General features: G+C 38.4%; 1 protein-coding gene across 1 annotated transcript in view; it reads right to left on the reverse strand.

The window, feature by feature from the left end:
- Nucleotides 1-18,174, reverse strand: part of LOC140195704 (band 4.1-like protein 4B) — a 283,259-nt gene that overhangs the window by 179,473 nt on the left and 85,612 nt on the right. Inside the window, exon 2 of the mRNA XM_072254417.1 lies at nt 5,534-5,638. Coding sequence (XP_072110518.1) covers nt 5,534-5,638 — 105 coding nt within the window. The remainder of the gene's footprint in view (nt 1-5,533; nt 5,639-18,174) is intronic.

Below are 18,174 nucleotides of genomic sequence, written 5' to 3' on the forward strand. Positions count from 1 at the left end.
CACAATATTACTCAAATATTACTTAAATATTAAATACACAACACACTCCTTACACGTACCCAAACTTCATTCCATAAAACTAAACGCAGAATGGCATTCCTACCTCAAAACACAAATCTCTTATTTGGTAAGCTTGCTAATAAAGTTTTTTGGAACAGAATTCAGATCCTGTGCCCATTTACAATGAGTCTATGGTGGTAACTCTCATCGCCATTAGAAATCTGTTTATGGATCTGTTCTACTTTGCTTGTCTACAGTATATTTCCATCACTGTTACTACTCGTTTTTCATTCTGTACTGCAATCCATATAACTGTGTGATGTTGCAGTTCTGATGCTTGAAAGACCTCTGACTCCAATGGCTGCAAGACCTCTGACTCCAATGGCTGCACAACACCGAAAGCAGGTCGTTTTGAGGAAGCATTGCGTCTACAGAAGGACAGATTGGGAGAATAGGAAATGAACTGGCAGGTTGAATATATTTTAAGGAAGTGTATGGTCATGCATTTTGGTGGAAGGAATAAAAGTGTAGATTATTTTATAAACAGGGAGAAAATTCAAAAATTTGAGGTACAAAGGGACTTCGGAGTCCTTGTCCAGGATTCCCGAAAGGTTAACTTGCAGGCTGAATCAGTGGAAAGGAAAGCAAATGCAATGTTGGCATTCACTTTGCAGGGACTAGAATATAAGAGCAAGGATGTAATGCTGAGACTTTATAATGCATTGGTCAGACCGCACCTGGACTATTGAGAGCAGTTTTGGGTCCCTTATCTAAGAAATCATGTGTTGGCCCTGGAGAGGGTCTAGAGAAGGTTCACCTAAATGATTTTGGGAATGAATATTTAATGTATGAGGAGCCTTCAATGGTTCTGGGTCTGTACTCGCTGAAGTTTAAAGTAATGAGGGGGTTCTCATTGAAACCTACCAAATATTGAAAGGCCTAGATAGAGTGGATATGGGGACGATGTTTCCAACAGTGAGTGAATCTAGGACCAGAGGAGACAGACTCAGAAATTTGGAAAAGCTGGTTAAAAAATGGCCTATTTTTGCTTCTGTGTCTTATGGAATTATGATTCTCTGCAATGTCATTTCTAGATAAAGTGCCCTATTTTTTCCACATATTCAATCATAATTTTACTGATTTTTACTCAAAAAAGCTAAAGAAATTTGGCCTGTCCCCTAAAACCCTCACTAATTTTTATAGATGCACCGTAGAAAGCATTGTTCTAGGGTGCATCACAACCTGGTATGGGAGTTGTCCTGTCCAAGACCGGAAGAAGCTGCAGAAGATCGTGAACATAGCCCAGCACATCATACAAACCAATCTTCCATCCTTGGACTCACTTTACACCACATACTGTCAGAGCAGTGCTGCCAGGGTACTCAAGGACACGACCCACCCAGCCAACACACTTTTCATCCCTCTGCCCTCCGGGAGAAGGCTCAGGAGTTTGAAGACTCGTACGGCCAGATTTGGGAACAGCTTCTTTCCAACTGTGATAAGACTGCTGAACGGATCCTGACCCGGATCTGGCCATACCCTCCAAATATCCGGACCTGCCTCTCGGTTTTTTGCACTACCTTACTTTCCCTTTCCAATTTTCTATTTATGGTTTATAATTTAAATTTTTACTATTCACTATCGATTTGTACTCTAGGGAGCGCGAAGCGCAGAATCAAATATCACTGTGATGATTGTACACTCTAGTATCAATTGTTTGGCGACAATAAAATAAAGTAAAGAATAGAAGGACGTCCATTTGATGAGGAGGAACTTTAGCTAAAAGGCAGTGAATCAGTGCAATTAATTGCCACAGGCAGCTGTGGAGGCCAAATCATTGGGTACATTTAAAGCAAAAGTTAACATGTTCTTGATTAGTCAGAGTGTCAAAGGTTAAAAGGGGACGGCAGAAGAATGGGATTGAGAGAGATAATAAATTAGCCATGATGGAATGACGGAGCAGATTCAATGGGCCGAATGGCCTATTTCTGCTTCTGTGTCTTATGGAGTTATGATTCTTTGCAATGTCATTTCTAGATAAAGTGCCCTATTCTTTCCACATATTCCATCATGATTTTACTGAAATTTTGGAACAATAAATATTGGACTATTTTACCTTGAACTACTTCTCATTGCATTGCATGAAATATACAAATCATTGAATTCCAACTGTTTCAGCAAAGCAAACAATTTCACAGCGCCAAAAGGGGAGTCAAGTATCTCTCATTCGCAATAAAAGAAAGTAACACCAACTTCAATGACTGTTATCATTAATAATGTTTCATCCTCTAAAACCAATTACACCAATATCATTCTATCTATCCAAATATAAAACTAAAAATGCCAACGTTAGAAATTCAACAGCTTTCTCTATACAAGGTCATTTTAATTACATCTAATTACACATTTCTCAAACAGGCACAGATACTTTCTCAATACAATCACACCTCCACTTTCACTGCATAACCACTTTGTCTGTAGGGTGGCATGGTAGTGAAGCAGTTAGTGCAATTGCTTTACAGCACCAGTGATCACCGATCAGTGTTCAATTCCCAACGTTGTCTGTAAGGAGTTTATATTCTCTCCATGATTGCGTGGATTTCCTCCGGATCCTCCATTTTCCTCACAAGTTCCAAAGAAGTTCAGGTTAGTAAGTTGTGGCCATGCTATTTCGGCGCCACAATCAAGGCCACGCTTGCAGGCTGATTCCAGCATAACTCTCGGTGTTTTGATTTGACACAAAGGTCACATTTCACTATATGTTTCAGTGCTTCAAAGTACATGTGACAAATAAAGCTCTGCTTTCAATCCCAGTAGGGGTGACCCTTGCTTCCAGTTACCTGTCACTAATTTTCCATTCCATTCCCACTCTGATATTCTTACCTTTCTCAATGAGGCCCAATGCAAACTTTAAGAACTGTAAACCAGGGAGCTCCATATGGAAATCAACAGTTTTGACAAATTATTGTTACAGTTTTGACAAATTATTGTTAATAGCTTACCTGTGATTACTAGAATGTCTTTATAAGTATTGCTGAGAAAACTGACATATTTGTCCCTCTTGTTACATAATATATTACACAAATATATTCTTTCCTAACTGCTCAGATGACTGTAAGTGTCACAATATACTCAGTGAGGGAAACTTGTTCATTTATCATGGTGTGATGTCATTCCCTTCACATATTAATGTGGATTCAATATAACTGGTCGACTTCCTCATCTAATGTGAAATAATGGACATGCAGTTCTCAGATTTTATTAAAGCTTTATTTACATAAATGACAAAATAATCCATTCCTACCACAAATCAAAGGCAACTCACGTTTTGATTCCACAACCACAGTACAAGTCAGGAACGTGCTGAAATGTGCGTGTCTAAATTAGTCCAGCTCTAACAAAGCTTAAGTTACATCAACAATATCGAGGATAAAGCACCTGCTCAAACATCTTCAACATCCTTGCTCTCTACTGCAGGTGCACAGTGGTGTACCACCAAGTCAAACATCAAAGTTCTTAAAAAAAAAATCACCTATCGTTCATCATGGCTTGGTTAAAAATTCTGAAACATCCCTACCAAACACTACTTTTAATAGTACTGGCAAAAAAATCGCACTGATTCAAGAAATATATTCACCATTATCAATCTGACGTTTCCAGTAACAGCTACATTCAATTAATGAGCTCAAATGGCATTTTGGCATTCATCTGTGCTTTTCCCAGTATTTCCAAATATCCAGGCACTTCAGCTGCTCTGACCAACAAAACCTATACAACAATACAAAATCCCATTTCACATTGCTGCTCCAGGCACTATTTTATTTAAAAAAAATAGAGAATGCTGCAAGCACTCAGCAATTCAAGCAGCAGCGTTAAAAAAGGTTGAAATCTCAGGTCAAGAAGGGTCGATATTTCAGGGTAATGATCTGTTGAGTTTTCCCAGCCTTCTCTATTATTGTTTTAGATTTCAAACATTGCAGGTTTTTTTTTGCTCTATGCACTTTCCTGGTATGGGCAATAAAAAAATGTATATTTTGTTAATAACCAGTATCCTAAAATTGCCTGTCTAATCACAAAATTGGAGCATCACAGGCCCAAGAAAAGCTTCAAATGGAAGCTCAGTACAGGGAATTCATATGTCAGAATTCCCTATATATAAGTCAATGAAAGCTACTTAGTCACATGAGGAATTATAATTAATACATGGGACAAATTAATGACTTAGCTAATGTTCGACAGTCAATCAAGTATTTAAAAACATGACCTTAAACACCTGGAGATACAAAAAGTCTTCTCTTTAATAAATGAAATACTTAGAATCCACTTAAAATTGTGTATTTAAATTAATAGATTTTGAAAAACTCTTACCATATCCTACCAATAATTTGTAGCAATCTCTCTGGTTCTTGGAATAAAACCTTGGATCTGCCTTGATTGGTTCCTATTGGCACATCTGACCCAGAGAAGATATAGAACACAGAACATAGGGATTTACAGCCCTTCGGCCCATAATGTCATGCCAACCATGTAACCTACTCTGGAGACTGCCTAGAATTTCCCTAGTGCATAGCCCTCTATATTTCTAAGCTACATGCTAAGAGGCTCTTAAAAGACTCTATTGTATCCGCAAATATGGTTTTCTTAACTAGAAGTCCAACCAATAATGGGGTCTGCTTTCAAAATACCATACCTTAAGTCCATACAATTGTGCTCCATTTATAATCGTACCTCCCCTTTGCCACTTTAAGCTAGCATTATTTGGTATGCCTGTTGTAGGCATTTGTAGAGAAAATCAAGAGTTTATTCCTGTAAGAATATTTGAAAAATGATAGTCTGCCATCTATACTATGTTTGCAATGGTCTATCCTTGGGTTTCTTCAGTGAAGATCCTCCAGGCTAAGACTTCCAATAATACTTCCTAATGATGAGAATCCTTTCAAAAGACAAGCAAAACACAACCCTGCTTTTTATCCATTTCCATCTATTCCTCTCAAACATGCCTTTACTCTGCATCAGACTGTGTCAGTACCTTGTTTCCTCAATGAGCATCAACAAGCCATGTATCTTTTCATCAAACTGAACATTTCAAATCCAATCTGTCTAGGGCTTTTAAATTAAAGTCAGAAACCCCTTTCTCACAAGATGTACACTGGGTCCTCCCTAGTCAAGAGAATTGGTAACATTTCAGTGGCTTATGCTTATCAACTGAAGAAATGAAGGGCGTGCCCAGTGCACTAATTTAATTTGTGGTTCTTTTTCACCTACACATAATATTATGCGATCATATGTTTTTTAAGCTGTTGGTCAACTTTGTTCACTATTGAGTTGGCATTTTCGGATCTATTTTCTCTCATTCCACAAAGAAACATTAGTAAAAATGACAAATTCAATTTTTAAGATCAGTTCAATTTAACTTCTACCTAACTGCCTTCCTGAATCCAATAGAAAACATTAAGAATTGTTTGGACATAACCTGGGGGAAGCAAATTGTAAAAATGTTATCCTTTAATATAAACAACAGAAGATAACTTACTGAAACTTGTAAAGCGTCCATGAACTGCAGGCTGAAATATTCTGTTTCCACAAGGTCCAAATGGTAAACAACCTGGTCAAAGAGATCTTGGCCTTTTGCATTTTTCTATGAAAATAAAGAGCATGTGAAATTTGAGTTGTTGTTTTGAAGATTAAATTATATGAAAAACATAATCAAAACAATTCTTACTAAAACCTAACATTAAGTACACTGGATAAACTAAGACATTGAGAAATGTAAAATAACTCATTCATGCATATTTACTTTTTAAAATTTTATTTTAGAGATACAATGCAGAACAGGCCCTTCTGGCCTGCCGAGCTGTGCCGCCAAACCACCTCCCGATTTAACCAGAGCCTAATCACAGAACAATTTACAATGACCAATTAACCTACTAACTGGTACATCTTTGGACTGTGCAAGGAAACCAGAGCACACAGTGGAAACAGACGCACTCATGGGAAGAACGCACAAAACTGAACTCCGACGCCCAAAGTTGTAATAGCACTATGCTAACTACCACAACAACATGACACCCCAATGTAGCTTTGATGTAGATGCATCTAAACTCCCATCTTGTAGAATTATGGATAAAGGTTATTAAATTATTTCACACACTATTCCTTATGCAATGACATGCCATCAACTTTTGATAGTATGTGCAAGTCTACTTGCAATTTTATGTTGACGATATGTTGAGGTACCAACACAATTACAACAATGTACTTAGATCCAATCAATAGTCACTTAAATTACTTATCCACAATTATAAAATAATAATAATTTGCGACTGTGTGAACCAACCAATCAAGCTCCAGGCATAGCTGCTGAAACAACCCTACAGACAACAAAACCAGAGAGCCTATTCTTGGAATGTCATATGCCTTCTGAAAGCTCACTGCTGTCAAAACGACTGAACTATTTTTAAATGTTTTTGACAATCCAAAACATTTAAAGACAGTTTAAATACAGCTAAATAATTGAAACAGGATGATTAAAAAGATAGCAATCACTTCACAAGAAAGCTTAAAATGTTAAGAAATAATTTGGAAGTACAATTGAAAGAAGAAAACTACTTTTCTAAAGCACCTGCATTTTTATCAAGATCCCACTCACGCAACCTATGTTAACCTCTCTTGGCATATTGTGAAGAGCCTTCACCATCCAAAACCACTGACTTTCACACTGCAATGAACCAAACTGCCCTCAAATGCTTAGACATTTCACTGCCTGTCACAAGCGGGCACTAACACTGCTGGAGGTTCTTTAATGGAGCATGAATTTGCACATTTTACCCACTCTGTAATACTCTGATTCAATGACAGTCTAAAAATTGGGAATATTAGTTTGTTATTTGACCAATATCTCAAAAATAACAGTCCTACATTTAGTTTTTGCTTTTCCCCTATGATACAGGTAGATACCTATATAGGAAACACTTCCTATAACCTCCAATCCTCTGGAGCAATTTTTCTCTCTAATTAATTTTTGAGCAATTTTAGCTAAAACATAAATTACTTCTTCCATAACTTAACTTGAGTCTTTAACAATATTATAAATCTTAATCCCAAAATTCCCTTCCCACTATTTCTAGTATTGCCTTATTTTTCACAATGCATTTGCCTCTTATTTCCTGACAATTCTACAATAACAACTTTACAACAATCATCAACTTTTTAATTTTTCCAACTGTGTAGCTACAAATGGGACTCTGGCTATCTATCTACTATCTTTCAAAGTTCAAAGGAAATTTATTATAAAAGTATGCTCAGTGTATGTCACCATATACTACCCCGAGATACATTTTCTTGTGGGCATTCACAATTGATACAAATCAATGAAAAACTACATACAAGCAAAGACTAACAAACGACCAATGTGCAAAAGAAGACAAACTGCAAATATAATAATAATAATAATAAATAAGCAAGTAATAAATAATACGAGAACATAAGTTATGGAGTCCTTGAAAGTGAATCCATAGGTTGTTGAATCAGTTCAGTGTTGAGGCGAGTGAAGTTATCCACGTTGGTTCAAGAGCCTGATGGTTGAAGGGTAATAACAGTTCCTGAATTTGGGGGTGTGGATCCTAAGGCCCCTGTACCTCTTTCCTGATGGCAGCAGCGACAAGAGAGCATGGCCTGGATGATGGGCAACCTTGATGATAGACGCTGCTTTTCTGTGGCAGCCCTCCTTGTAGATGTGTTCAATGGTGGGGAGGGCATTTTTTGTGATAAACTGGGCTGTATCCACTACTTTTTGTAGGCTTTTCCATTCATGGGCATTGGTTTTAAAATACCAAGCTGTGATGCAGCCAGTCAGTATACTCCCTACTGTGTATTTATAGAAATTTCTCAAAGTTTTAGATGCCATGCTAAACTTGCAAACTTCTAGAGGCGCTGAAATGCTTTCTTTATAATTGCGCTTACACTTTGGTCCAAGGATAGATCCTCTGAAATGATAACGCAAGAAATTTTAGGTTATTGTTCCCTCTCCATCACCGCTCCCTTCATGAGGACTGGCTCATGGACCTCCAGTTTCCCTCTCCTACAGTGAATAATCAGGTCCTTGGCTTTGCTGCCATTCGGTCAGAAGTTGCTGTTATGGCACCTTTAAATCACCCTCCTATCTGCCAATTTGACATCACCTTTGATTTGGCCAACAACAAGTGTTGTCAGCAAACTTGAAGATGGCATTGGAGTTGTAGTTAGCCTCAAGATTTCTGCGGTTTTCCGTAAGAGCTAAAAATTCAACTTGATACTTCCAAAGGAAGTTTATGTTAAATAAACAAAACAGACTGCTGGTGGAGCCCGTTATATTAAGCAGCATCAATGAAGGCAAAGGGATGGTAAATGTTTCAGGTGAACACCCTGAATCAGAGTATATTCTATTCCTGGTAGACCTGTTGAGTTTCTCCAGCAGTTAGTTGTTTTTCCACTTCTGATTACAGCATCTGCAGTATCTTGTGCCTCCTCTTATATCAACAAAGCTTAGCTTCAATATTCCCTTTTTGTCCCCTGAAATGTACCTGCTTTACACTTATTTTATCACCTTAAATATTTCCTACTTTTTCTTCCACTTAATCTGGACAGGATTCTATTATTTCAAGTCAAAATTCTGATCTTTATTTTTCCTTTTCCATTCTTGCACCAAACTTACCTCAGTCATCATCTAAATGATCTTTTAGATCAGCGGTCCCCAACCACCGGGCCGTGGACCGGTACCGGGCCGCAAAGCATGCACTACCGGGCCGTGAGGAATCGATATGATTTGGCGATATGAGTCAGCTGCACCTTTCCTCATTCGCTGTCACGGCCACTGTTGAGCCATTATGCATGCGAGGTCATTAACCGCGCGTCATCCATGTCAGCGCGGGAAGGAGATCAACTCCTCGAGCTTGCAAATGACGGCGGGCTGAAGAGTATGTTTGACATAACATCTCTGCCGGCATTCTGGATCAAAGTCAAGGCTAAATATCCTGAGATAGCCAAGAGAGCACTGAAAACGTTGCTTCCAACATATTTCTGCGAAGCGGAGTTTTCTGCAATGAACGCAATGAAAACTAAATTGCAGAATAGACTGGACATAAGGAATGCCCTTCGACTATCACTGTCTCCCATCACCGTCTTGTTGCAGGAAAACAAGCCCAGGGCTCCTACTGATTCAGCGATATTGGTGTGTTGCAATGATTTTATATGTTCATACGGGGAAAATATGTGCTGTGTGTTTAATATCCAAATGTTACTTAAAATGTTATGATGCTATTGACTTATAAGTGACTTATATAGCCACATAACAATTACAGCACGGAAACAGGCCATGTCGGCCTTTCTAGTCCGTGCTGAACGCTACTCTCACCTAGTCCCACTGACCTGCACTCAGCCCATAACCCTCCATTCCTTTCCTGTCCATATACCTATCCAATTTTTCTTTGAATGATAATATCTAACCTGCCTCTACCACTTCTACTGGAAGTTCGTTCAACACTTATTTCAAGCTCCCTTGTCTTCCCCTGATAATTGACATCACTATATTCATGCGAGGAAAATATGCATTGTGTGTTTAATATTAAATTCGTTAGATAAACCCTTTTAGAAATGAAATTGAGTGTATTAGCCACTTATCACCTATATTCTGGTTGTGATTAACATCACCCCCCCCCCCCAACCGAACAGAATCGCCAAAAACAATTTGCAGGAAAAAAATCGGCAGGTATACGCATGCGCAAGTCACGCACATGCACTGGTGCCCGCGCAAAGGCTTCATGGTCATTGTAGTCTTTCTGTGGGTAAACAACGTATTTGACTGCTACTCTTGTCTGTTGGTAACCCTACCCCCCCCTTCCCCCCGGGTCAGCCGGTCCGCAAGAACATTGTCAATATTAAACCGGTCCGCAGTGCAAAAACGGTTGGGGACCCCTGTTTTAGATCATTTCTTATTTCTGTTTCAGAGAATTCTGTATATTTGCAGAAACTGCAACAAATTAAGAAAACACCTTACAAGCACTGCAACGAAGACACAACTTTTCCCCAACCTCAAATACAGTTAACACAGAAGCATTACAATATTTTTAATGTTCCAAAACAACTATGAATAAAACATCATAAATAAAGCAAATTAATTTAAAAAACACAAAATTGGGCAGTATGTCAGATGTATTGAAATTGTGTAACAAAAGATTTCTCCCAGTTGGATGTCCCAATCTGACTTGGTTAGTTTCATTTTTACTTAAATAATGTTGCATTCAAAAGCTATGTTACTCAAATACAAATGGATTAGAAATACTTACCATTAAAATGCATGAGCTTATCATTAATGATTTTAACAAAAAGAATTAAATTAGATACTTGGGTAAATCATTTGTTTTATCATTATAATTAAAAACCAATTAATTAACAAATTACGTCAAAGTGGGCAAGTCTTCGAAGATTTCATTTTGTATAATACAAGCTGCCTCTAATTATACTCCAATTACAAGTCAAGACTATATAGTGTCTTATTAAACCAAAAGCAAACTGTATACTAGAAATGCAGAATAAAAACTGGAAATAGTAAAGAAATAGTCAATCAAGTAGTATCTTTGAAATACAATAAGATTTCATGTTTTTGGTCAATGTCCTTTCATCAAAACAAGAAAAAGCTGGAGAAAATAGATACTAGGATGCGGAGAACTGAAGGATGGAAGCCAAGGGAAGAAAAAGAAGAAAAATTACCACCGGACTATATTAAGATTAAAGTAACACACTGTAGATGCAAGACAGTAGCAAGATCTGATATGACCATAAGCGTAATGAGAACAAACTGATGTTCATACAATTTTTCAGTGTTTCTACAGCTCTTCTTCTAAAGTTTCAGTAATTAAAATAACTCTGCAAAAATTCACCCATTGTCACCTAGGAAGGAGCAAAAAAACAAACCATTGGAGGAATTCATTTAGTGAAGCAGAAACTGTGGTAACAGCAAGAGGTCTGACAATTCAAATGAAGACCCTGCATCAGCTACCAGTATTTGCAGTCTCGAGGCTCCATTTATTTGGGAAGATTAGCAATACACTAAAAGAGGCATTTTTGAGAAAGTGCATGGACAGGAGGGCTTTAGAGAGGTGTAAGCCAAATGCGAGCAAATGGATTTAGCTTGGTGGGAAGCATGGTCCACATGGATGAGTTGGGCTAAAGGGAATGTTTCCATATCATAATTAATCTATGATTCTAAGAGGTCTTATTTCAAATTGTGGTGCTCTAAGCTGGCTAATTGAATGGCCATAAGTCTACAGTTAAACTCATGTTCATAATGGTGAGGTCATTAGACGTTACTATTTTTTCAAACAGCCACCTAACATCGTTAAATGTAAAAGTCATTAAGGTGATGGTGAGTGGCTCCTCTGAACTCCATGCTTTACCAGCATTTTGCTGAAAGGCTTGGCATTGAAAATACATGAAGTGACATGACATTTGATGCAGACCAACATTGCCAGAAATAAATTACAACTTGTTTGTTCAAACTCAAGCTAATTTTAAACCGTATGACAAGTATTAATTAGCACTAAACAACCTCCCTACCACTGAAAAACAACACTGGTAAGTTTAATTCCTCAACTTTTTAATTAGCATTGAACATGTTAAAAATGAAATATATTTTATAAAACTTTTTCATGTCTTCTCTCTTATATTCAGTTCATTCTTTCCCATTTACCTTTTTGCACATATTGTAGCAATTAATTATTTATTCTGTAATTTTTCAACTTGGGCTTTTTAATATTTTCTTTTTAATTTCATGGTTGATGGGACAAGTATTTGCTTATACAGTTACTCAAGACCCAGAAACTTAAGGTTTATTTAGGTTAGTTGACACAGTTTATTGATACTTGATCAAAAGTTGTCTCCTAATCAAATTATGAAATGTAAAATGCAAACTGCAGCTACTAACCATTTGCTGCAAGTGAGCAAAAAATGGCCTTAAACATACATTAAGCATATAAATGATTTCATAATGATCCGGTAATCAGCTCAAAACACTTTAACAAAAAGGGAAACATTGATGTGGGATTACCTTTAAATTGGGTTTAATTGGAAAGAAGTTGCAGAGGGTTGTAAATTTAATCGGCTCCATCTTGGGTACTAGCCTACAAAGTACCCAGGACGTCTTCAAGGGGCAGTGTCTCAGAAAGGAAACATCCATTATTAAGGACCTCCAGCACGCAAGGCATGCTCTTTTCTCACAGTTACCATCAGAGAGGAGGTACAGAAGCTGGAAGGCACACACGCAGCGATTCAGAAACCGCTTCTTCCCCTCTGCCATCTGATTCCTACATGGATATTGAACCCATGAACACTACCTCACTTTTAAAATATATATTATTTCTGATTTTTTGCACAATTTTTAATCTATTCAATATATGAATACTGTAATTGACTTATTATTATTTTTTCTTCTTCTACATTATGTATTGCATTGACTGTTGCTGCTAAGTTAACAAATTTCACGACACAGGCCAATGATAATAAACCTAATTCTGATTCTGAAATATTTTATTTCCATTTTTGTTTCAAGTCAGTATTTACTCATTTTTTAAAAATTAGTGTTCAGTAAAATCTGATTATGATAAGGCTTAATCAAGAAATGCATCAAATGTTAAGATCTATAAACACAAGCAATTCAGACTAACATGTTCTTTTCCTCAATAAGTACAAATACACTCTGATCAGAGTCCTCTGATAAATATTTGCTTTGAAGCATGCATTTACTTTACGCATGCTCATGCAGAGCAGAAGTCAAGTATGTTTTCCCTGAAATGCAGGAAATTAAAAGGAGATATGATTGAGGTATATATTATTAAGGGTACACTGCAGGAAACATTTCTCCACATCCAATGTAAGCAACACCATGTGACTCAGATTTAATGCATGGAATGAGGGCTTTTAAGACTGGATCTGAGAAGGACCTTTTCCACGCTGAGGGCCATGATTACCTGGAACACATTGCTAGAAATACATGCTAATTGTATTTGAATGCTCTATTTTATGCTTGAATTATGCATTTAAGGTGATATAAGGAGCTTGGGTTCATAAGATGAGTCAGACAACATAGAATGCCTATTTACTAATGCAGCCATTAAAAATCTCTCTCCATCTGACTGGTTTTGTGTTCTCATATATAATAGTTTCCCTTATGACTCAACTATGTTCCTTCAAATATTGTAAAACTCTGATGTGGTTAAGATCCCCCACAAACACCAGGGCACTGGTTTCTGTACCCTTATAAAACTCACTGAGGCCCCGGTTCCTGTAATCTCTTGAAACTCACCAGGCCCTATATCCAGTCCTTCTTTTAAACTTACAGCATTCAATGGGAAAAGTATATTACTCTGGAATATTCTTAAATAAGTGAATTGAAATTGTGTTGACATGTTTGTTGGACTAACATCCATTGATCATTACTTTCACGTTTCATCTTTTCTCATGGCACTGTAGTAGCTTTCTGTTTTTTTAAAAAAGCTTTCCAAACTTCAAGCTTTGCATTAATTATTGCTATATTATATGCCTTCTGTTTTACTTTTATGCTGTCATTGACTTCTCAGGTCAGCCACAGTTATCTCATCCTTCCTTTAGAATGCTTAAAGACGAACTGATCTTGCATCTTCCTCCCAGAAACTTCAGCCATTGCTGCTCTACTGTCATGCCTTCCAATCCCCTTCCAATCATCTGGCCAGCAAATTTCTCATACCTCTGTCGTTCACTTATCTTCACTCTTGCAAATGACAGGATGCCTCCTAAGGATTCCTTCAAGGTCCCTAATCAAATCCTTCTGACAGCTCTGATCAAAATGCTCCAAAACCTAGGCCTCTGTACCTCTCTCTGCAACTTGATCCTCAACTTCCTCACTGGAAGACAAGTCTATGTGGATTGGTATTAATATCTCCACCTCGCTGATAGTCAATGCTGTGCTTAGTCTCTGCTCTACTCCCTCTACACCCATTTTGGCACAGCCCAAATGCCATCTAAAAATTTGCCAATGACACAACTATTGTTGGCAGAATTTCAGATGGTGATGAGAAAGCACACAGGAGTGAGATAGATCAGCGACTGTCACAGCAACAACCTTGCTCTCACTGTCAGTAAGACCAAGGAATTGATTGTAGACTTCAGAATGGGTAAGACAAGGGAACACATACCAGTCCTCATCAAGTGATTGATTGGCAGTGGAAAGGGTGAGCAATTTCAAGTTCCTGGGTGTCAACATCTCTGAGGATCTACACTGGCCCCAACATTCTGATGCAGTTACAAAGGAGGCACAGCTGTGACTATATTTCATGAGGAGTTTGAAGAGATTTGGTATGTCAACAAAGTCATTTGCAAATTTATCGTGAAAAGCATTCTAACTGGCTGCATCACCATCTGGTATGGGGGCGGAGCACTGCACAGGATCGAAACAAGCTGCAGAAAGTTGTAAACTCAGTCAGCTCCATCATGGGCACCAGCCTCCCCAGTGTCAAGGACATTTTCAAGGAGAGATGTCTCAAAATGGCGGCATCCATCTTTAAGGATCCCCATCACTCAGGATGTGCCCTCTTCTCATTGCTACCATCAGCGAGGAGGCACAGGAGCCTGAAGGCACACACTCAACAATACATATTTCTTACTGTAATTACTATTTTCATTATGAATTGCCATGTACTGCTGCTTCATAACAACAAATTTCATGACATATGCCAGTAGATAGAGAGGAACAGATGCACATTATTTACTTGAATTTCCAGAAGGCGTTCAATACGGTGCCACATAGACGACTTATCCATAAGATAATGACGCATAGGGTTGGGGGTGATGTATTAGTAGGGATAGAGGATTGGTTAACCATCAGAAAGCAAAGAATTGGGACGCATGGGTTGGCAATCAGTGGTGAGTGGTGTGTCGTAGGAGTCGGTGCTGGGCCCGCAACTGTTCACAATATACATTAACTATCTGGAAGAAAGGACCGAGTGTAGTGTATCTAAGTATACTGATGACACTAAACTGAGTGGAAAAGCAAATTGCGCAGAAAATACGGAGACTCTGCAGAGAGATATAGATCGGTTAAGTAAGTGGGCAAGGGTCTGGCAGATGGAATACAATGTTGGTAAATGCGAGATCATCCACTTTGGAAGGAAAAATGCAAGAGCAGATTATTATTTAAATGATAAAACATTGCAGCAAGCTGCTGTGCTGAGGGACGGGAGTGCTTGTGCATGAATCACAAAAGGTTGGTTTGCAGGTGCAGCAGACTATCAATAAGGCAAATGGAATGCTCGCCTCCATTGCTAGAGGGATTGAATTTAAGAACAGGGAGGTTATGCTGCAACTGTACAGGATACTGGTGAAGCCGTACTTGGAGTACTGCCTTTGGAGGCGGTGCAGAGCAGGTTCACCAGGTTGATTCCAGAGAGGAGGGGGTAAGGCTATGAGGAGAGATTGAGTCACCTGGGACTGTACTCGCCGGAATTCAGAAGAATGAGAGGAGATCTCATAGAAACAATTATGAAGGAATAGATAAGATAGAGGCAGAAAAGTTGCTTCCATTGGCAGGTGAGACCAGAACTAAGGGACATAACCTCAAGATTCGGGGGAGTAGACTTAGGATGGAGATGAGGAGGAACTGCTTGTCCCAAAGAGTGATGAATCTACGAAATTCTCTGCCCAATGAAGCAGTGGAGGGTAGATTTTTGCATAGTAGGGGAATTAAGGGTTATGGGAGAAAGCAAGTAGGTGGAGATGAATCCATGGCCAGATCAACCTTGAGCTTACTGAATGGTGATGCAAGTTCGATGGGCCAGATGGCCTACTCCTACTCCGATTTCTTATGTTCTTACATTGTTCCTGCCAACCAGTATGTCTTTGGACTGTGGGAGGATACTGGAGCACTGGGAGGAAAGCCAGGTGATCACAGGGAGAACGTAGAACCTCCTTTCAGGTAGTGGCGGAAATTGAACCCGGTTCACCAGTACAGTGAAATGTTGTGCTAACCCACCACTCTACCATGTTCTGTCTTTAAATGCATGGATTTCCTCCTTATGCACCAATTTCTTTCCATATAATTTGCTACTATCAATTTCTCTTCGTGTAGGTGGATGACTTGTGCAGGGAGGTGGTAGTCAATGGAATCACTATAAATGGGTGCTGGTGGTCTGTATGATTTCAAAGTTCAAATTAAATTTATTACTAAAGTACATACGTATAACCATATACTATCCTGAGATTCATTTTCTTGCAGACATTCACAGTAAATAAAAAACACACACAATAGAATCAAAGAAAATCCGCACACATCAACAGACAAATAACCAACGTGCAAACAACAGCAAACTGTACAAAACAAAAAGTGAGTCCATAAGTTGTGGAATCAGTTCAGTGTTGGGGTGAGTGAAGTTGAGTGAAGTCACCCTCTTTGGATTAAGAGCCTGATGGTTGAGGAAAAATAACTGCTCCTGAATTTGATGGTGTGGGGCCTGAGGCTCCTGTACCTCCTTCCTGATGGGAGCAGTGAGAACAGACACCTGGACAATGGGGGTCCCTGATGATGGATGCTCCTTCCCTGTGATAGAACTCTTTGTAGATATGTTCAATGGTGGGGAGCGCTTTACCATGATGGACTGGGCTGTATCCACATCTTTTGTTTTTCCTTTTCCATTCAAGGGCATTGGTATTGCCATGATGCAATCAGTCAGTATACTATTCACTTTGTCTATTGAAGTTTGACAAAGTTTAAGATGACATGCCAAATCTTGGCAAACTTCTAAGATTCGGTGGGCTGAAAGGTCTATTTCCATCAAGTACAGTATGAGTATAGCCCTACCTGGATGCTTGACAACCCACGACTGATAGGTTATCAAGGGTATCAGGGTTGCAGAGGTTACAATAACAGCATCCATCATCGCATTAAATGGTGCAACACGTTCAAGGAGGACATTGACAAACTACTGCTCCTAGTTTGTATGGAATGAAGCACTACATCCAGAACTACACACACAAAATGCTGAGGAACTCAGCAGGCCAGGCAGCATCCAGGGAAATAAACAAACAGTTGACGTTTCAGGCCAAGAAATGTCTTCTGCTTATTCATTTCCATGGATTCTGCCTGACCTGCTGAGTTCTTCCAACATTTTGTGTATGTTGCTTTGGATCTCCAGCATCTGCAGAACTTCTTGTGTTTACTATATCAAGAAGATTTTACATTCTCTTCATGCATCTTATTCATGCACAAGTTTTTTTTAAAAGTCTTGCCAGAAATTGACATCAAAATCCTTATCACAAACCTGGCCAAGTGTTGAGGACTCTGACGTTATACTCCGAATTTCAAAAATTCTTTAAGGGTTGTGCAATTTAATAATTGACTGTTTGGCAATTATCAAAATAGTGCTCTTCAAATGAAATATGTGATATCGTAACACTACTGCAGTGTTTATCTGGATAAACAATATATCAAATTTCTTTTTCCTTGGTTCGTTGGGCTATGTTCTTTGCTTGTTTTGTAAAATTAAACACATTTCAACTATGTCCCATCACACTGTCAGATACAACAGAGTGCATCCAGTGTCAGAATGAACTGTTGTTTTCACTGCAGTTGATAAGCTGTTGTGACTTGCTTGTCAATAGAAGGTATAAAATAAGATCTAGTCATCTATTTTACATTTTTATCTCATTTTCAATTTAATTCTCTTATTATGTTTTGTCCTAATTAATCATGGGAAATATTCTGATCCAAAAGCAATCAAGCACAAGATATCCTGGAGCCCTTGACATCTGTCTTCTACAAACATTCACACCCTACTCTCGACTCGTGCATTTATTCACCGATTGAAGATGGTTTGTCTAGAATTATACCCATTGCCCATGAGAGCTACATACAAGGAATCGGTATTTCAATCATCTTGTGCCAATAAATAATGAACAAATGGAAAAGTGGATATATCAGATGATAGACAGATAAAATAGAATATACTATTCAGGCCATGACAAAAGACCACTGCGGTGAGTCTGGAGCCAAATATGGCCCAGAAGTTGTGATATGTTTGTTTTTCCTAAGAACACCAGTGAATCATATATTTTAAAACATTTATTTGTTCTATGATTGCCTGATACTGTCCAAAAATAACTGATTTAATCAAG

This window comes from Mobula birostris, chromosome 3 (genome assembly GCF_030028105.1).
Source record: "Mobula birostris isolate sMobBir1 chromosome 3, sMobBir1.hap1, whole genome shotgun sequence".
Taxonomy (NCBI): Eukaryota; Metazoa; Chordata; class Chondrichthyes; order Myliobatiformes; family Myliobatidae; genus Mobula; species Mobula birostris.